This window comes from Gossypium arboreum, chromosome 6 (genome assembly GCF_025698485.1).
Source record: "Gossypium arboreum isolate Shixiya-1 chromosome 6, ASM2569848v2, whole genome shotgun sequence".
NCBI classification, from domain to species: Eukaryota; Viridiplantae; Streptophyta; class Magnoliopsida; order Malvales; family Malvaceae; genus Gossypium; species Gossypium arboreum.
The window spans coordinates 23,388,110-23,392,789 of NC_069075.1; the positions used below are offsets into that span (position 1 = coordinate 23,388,110).

Sequence of the window (4,680 nt, forward strand, 5' to 3'; positions counted from 1 at the left end):
CAATAACTTCATATAAGATCATAAGTCAAAAAGCATATTAAATAGCTCAAATTAAGGTAAGAACACGATTGAATATGCATGTAATCAATAACATCCACAAAATAAACACACTATAAGTCATCAACATTCTCGTCTCAAGATCTGTAAGTATATACAAATTCAAATATATTTGAAGTTTTAATATATCAAATTTATAACTCCAAGGTTAACACTATAAAATCCATTGTTATGTAATTTGAACTCTATCACGTTCAATCCCAACAAGAGAATGGAAAAAAGAAAAGATGGTGATGTAGGGTAGGCATCAGCAGCAGCCAGGGCTGCCAACTCTTTTCCCACTTTCCTGGTGGGGTAGTCGGCAATGGTCATATATTGTGCCACGTGTAACCTAATATTTCCAATAAAAAAATATAAACAATTTCTAAAGTTTGAATATTTGACTTTTTTTTTTTTTTTTATATTTCGTCTTCATTTTGGCTCCTTAATTTCTTTCATCTTCCGTTTCTCGTATTTTTCGCTGACTTCACCTCCATCCTCCCTTTTAGCGCGTCCCTCCACGCTCCATTATTTTAACCCTTTTGATTTTTTTATTCCCGTATGCAGGATGTAAATATACTCACACCACACACGCATACATTACGTTGTGAGAGAGCTGCTTAAATAAAAACATATCATTTACTCCCTTGAAAGTTTAAATATGGATAAATTCTACGAGTGAACAATTTTAAACCACTGGACCAATCACAAAAATCCTTTTATGGTTTAATTGGATATTGTCATGAGTATATAAGTGTTATTTATCTTTTAAGATTAAGTTGTTTTCCTTTTTAATATTAAAATTTATTAAAATTAAACTATAATTATTAAAGTACAATCTAATATTACATTAGCAAAATTATATAATAATAAAAAGTTAATCATGTAATTTTCTAACTTTAAACTGACGAACAAGTTGATTTGGATTATAATCCCACTATTTTCAATTTTTTATGAAGCTAAATTGACCAAAAAAAAAATCCTTATTTAAAGTCTTCACTTTTGATCAAAATTACCTAGAAACAATAATTATTATGGTGCGAGAGTGGATCTTTTCTCATAATGTAGTTTTAAATGTGGCCCATGTCTCATTTCTTTTATTTTAAATAACAATAAAATTAGTAAAGAAGAAAAAGAAATAAAACATAAGAGGGGAAGTCAGAATTGAATAGGAGGTGCTAAAAATGTGTGGCAGAGGCAAAGGTTGATGAGATTGAGAGTGAGTTAGTAGTAGGGAATAGGGATGGCAAATAGTTCCTTCCCAATCCATACAAAGTAGCTATAACCCACTTTTTGCTCCTTTCATTGGGGAGGAATGTGTTTTTGTCAACCTTCTTTATAAAGCGGCGATCAAATCCAAGCTTCAAACCTTCTTTTTTGAAGGGGCGACCGCCTAACCCTCCCCTCCTTGGTGTGAATTTTTTATATTATATACATATATGTGTAACTCAAAACAACGTGAAAGAGACGTCATGAAATGAAACACTGAAATTTCAAAAACCAAATGTTTTAAGATCTGTTTGGTTCTCGATGTGGGATCATGAATTTAGAAACTTTCACTGCCCTACAGACCACACCTGTAGTAGGGTTTCATTATCAGCAGCAGATCCGTGTTCATACATGAGGTTCAACTTCACTGACTCTTTACAAAGTCCCATCGGCTATGGTCGCTCACTTGAAAAAGCCCTTGCTTTTTCACATTCATCGTCCTCTCAACCACCGTTTTCTTCAGTTGGTACCACTCCTAATTCTTGCATTTCTTATTCCTCCATTCAAGATGATTCAGACAAGAGTAACAAAGAATCTCAGCTCAAGGAGCTAGAAGATGGGAGTGAAAGCTGTAAGAAAGGGTAACCAAGTTTTTCTGCTTTTCCTCCTATCTCTAAGGTTTGGAGGTGCAGTGATATATATGTCAATTCCAATTATATAAATTTATGCCAATTTTATTCATTGTTAAGAAAATTTTGATATTTAAACTCAATATATATTTATATATATAAAGTATACATTCTCGTTATTTTGATTGAAAAATATGTTATGCATGCATTTATATGTGATATAATCATCCCTATTAATTTTAAAGTGTTTGGTTACTCTCTTTTTATATGTTTTATGATAATAATAAATACTAATATTTTTTACACAATACCTTTCTAAATTTTAAATACAAGTATAAAAGGCTTTTGAGCTATTGAAACCTAAATAACATACCTGTATGGGTCTGACTAAATCAAATAACATCATGATCAGTTTGTCTTTTTATAAATTATTAATTAATATAATAACATATTTGTAATTCTCTTTCAGTGTATAAAGAAAATATGTTTAGATCCATTAATTTGGTTTGGTTGTATTTTGTTGTATCTCACACTAACAGGAACAAATTACCAAACAAGAAACGAGAGAAAAAGCACAAAGAAACTCGATTTGCTTTCATGACTAAGAGTGAAGTTGATCTCCTTGAAGATGGGTACAGATGGCGTAAATATGGACAAAAAGCTGTCAAGAATAGCCCTTACCCAAGGTTTTACTTATTTTCCCCTTAATTTATAACCGAACATATGTGTATATATTGTAAACATTTTCAGATTTTATGTTGCAGAAGTTATTACAGGTGCACAACTCAGAAGTGTAGGGTAAAGAAAAGAGTTGAGAGGTCATTCCAGGATCCATCAATGGTGATCACAACATATGAAGGCCAACATAAGCACCCGCTTCCCACAACAGTAAAGCGGTCAATGCTATTCCCATCTTTCATGTTGAGGCCGTCGCCACCACCGCCGAGGAGGCGGCATGAATTGTTTACGCAGATGCCTGGTGACATGAATAATTACCAAGCTGCGGCTGGTGCAGATTCATTAATGTTTGCGGAAAACTTTAGCCCTTTTCGGCAGGTTCCTGACAACGGACTTCTCCAAGACATGGTTCCTTCTGCGTTCCTTAAGCACGAACCATATGAACAATGAATCTCTGCTCTCCACTATACTACCCCTCTCTCTATATATATAATTTGATACTTTTGATAATATCAGCTTATCTTAACTTCTCTAGAGCCTAAGTGTAAGAGGATTTCAATTCAGACTGGTAATACTGGAGTAAAGTCGCATTTATAATTATGGTTGTTTCTCATGATCCTGGATGGACATATTAATCAAAAGTCGCATTTATAATTATGGTTGTTTCTCATGATCCTGGATGGACATATTAATCAAAAGTTTATGGACCAGCAAAGGATGATAAAACATTTGTAAGCGACCATAGGGCCTTGAAGGGATTGTTCGCCTAGCACATAATGTTGGTCCTATTATCACATTCTGTGACAAGTCCCCATTTCAAAGCGCCGAAAGATAGAATGGCTTCTTTGGCTTCGAAAAGCTTAGCCAACATTAGATCAACAACCTTAACAACTTTTGAAAAACAATCACAAGTGTCTTACCATTTCCATTCCAGAGGATGCCACTAGTAACCTAAAGGCCCATAACAAATTCATCAACGTTAAAACTTGAGGAATCTAAGCTTCACAGAGAGACACATCTTCAGCTTCTTTGGAGAACAAAAACCCTCCAAAGCCCCAAACAAACCAGTTGTTGAAAATGAAGCTTTTTATCATCTAGCCCTCGCTGACAACTCAGTAAAAACACAAAAACTTAAAAAGGGATGAAGAATAAAATGAGATGAATGAATCTCATATCAGAATTACTTATCATTGAGTAATCTCAAATAGTGTATTTATACAAGTCTTAAGAGCTTAACTCCTAACAACGGAAATTTAACAATATGTAAAACCGAAAAACTTGAACTGACTCCGTAAGTAACAATTGAATCTTGAAGTGACTCCTAATCAATTCCTTATCATTCCCCATCTTCCCAAACTTTGAGGTGTTAGAACTAATGGCCTAATTAGTATATTCTTTGTATACTTGATTTTTCAAACAAATTGTTTAATAAAATATCCATGGGTACGCAAAGTAAAATGGAAAAAAATATTGATTCACTGATTATCTAACATTTAACAAATACTAAACTATATTACGTGGTTGGATCGTAATACAGGAAGACTACTTGCATTAGCAAATAATCTAAACACGTCATTAGTCTAATAAAAAACAAGTAAGCCAATTAAAATATTAATATGTCGTCTATCAAGTCTAATTGAGGAGATACTTTGTCTTAAGCATTAGTGCAGATGACTCCTACAAAATAGAGACATAAATGTGACTAACTAGACTGATAGTACATCGAACAGGTAACTTAAGTCACTACAGGAAAATAGGGCTTTAGCGGCATTTTTAGCGGCGTTTTATCAAAAAACGCCACAAAAATTATAAAATGCAGAGCAATAGCGGCGTTTTTGGTAAAACGCAGCTAAAAAAAGAGTAATAGCGGCGCTTTTGGTAAAACGCCGCTAAAAACCAGAGCATTAGCGGCGTTTTCGGTAAAACACCGCTAAAAACCAAAGCATTAGCGGCGCTTTCAATAAAACGCCGCTAAAAGTTATATAACCCCTAAACCCCAAAAAAATCATAAACACTAATCTATAACCCCTAAAACACTAAACCCCTAGACCCTAAAAACCCTAAACACTAAACTATAACCTCTAAAACCCTAAACCCCAAAAAACATCACATGGATGTTGATGTGTAT

The 4,680-nt window shown here is 33.8% G+C and overlaps 1 protein-coding gene across 1 annotated transcript; it reads left to right on the forward strand.

The window, feature by feature from the left end:
- Window positions 1–1,150: 1,150 nt before the first annotated feature.
- LOC108485833 (WRKY transcription factor 71) lies at window positions 1,151–3,217 on the forward strand. The gene is made up of 3 exons (XM_017789679.2): window positions 1,151–1,886; window positions 2,414–2,560; window positions 2,639–3,217. The coding sequence occupies exons 1-3, from the start codon at window positions 1,567–1,569 to the stop codon at window positions 3,000–3,002; spliced, it is 831 nt and encodes a 276-aa protein (XP_017645168.1). The 5' UTR covers window positions 1,151–1,566; the 3' UTR covers window positions 3,003–3,217.
- The last annotated feature ends 1,463 nt before the right edge of the window (window positions 3,218–4,680 follow it).

Bases quoted from the DNA above. Each gene is read 5' to 3' on its own strand.
- LOC108485833 (XM_017789679.2), top strand. From the start codon at position 1,567: ATGTGGGATCATGAATTTAGAAACTTTCACTGCCCTACAGACCACACC. The intron at 1,887-2,413 runs GTAACCAAGTTT...TCACACTAACAG, and splicing joins AGTGAAAGCTGTAAGAAAGG to GAACAAATTACCAAACAAGA. The intron at 2,561-2,638 runs GTTTTACTTATT...TTTATGTTGCAG, and splicing joins AAGAATAGCCCTTACCCAAG to AAGTTATTACAGGTGCACAA.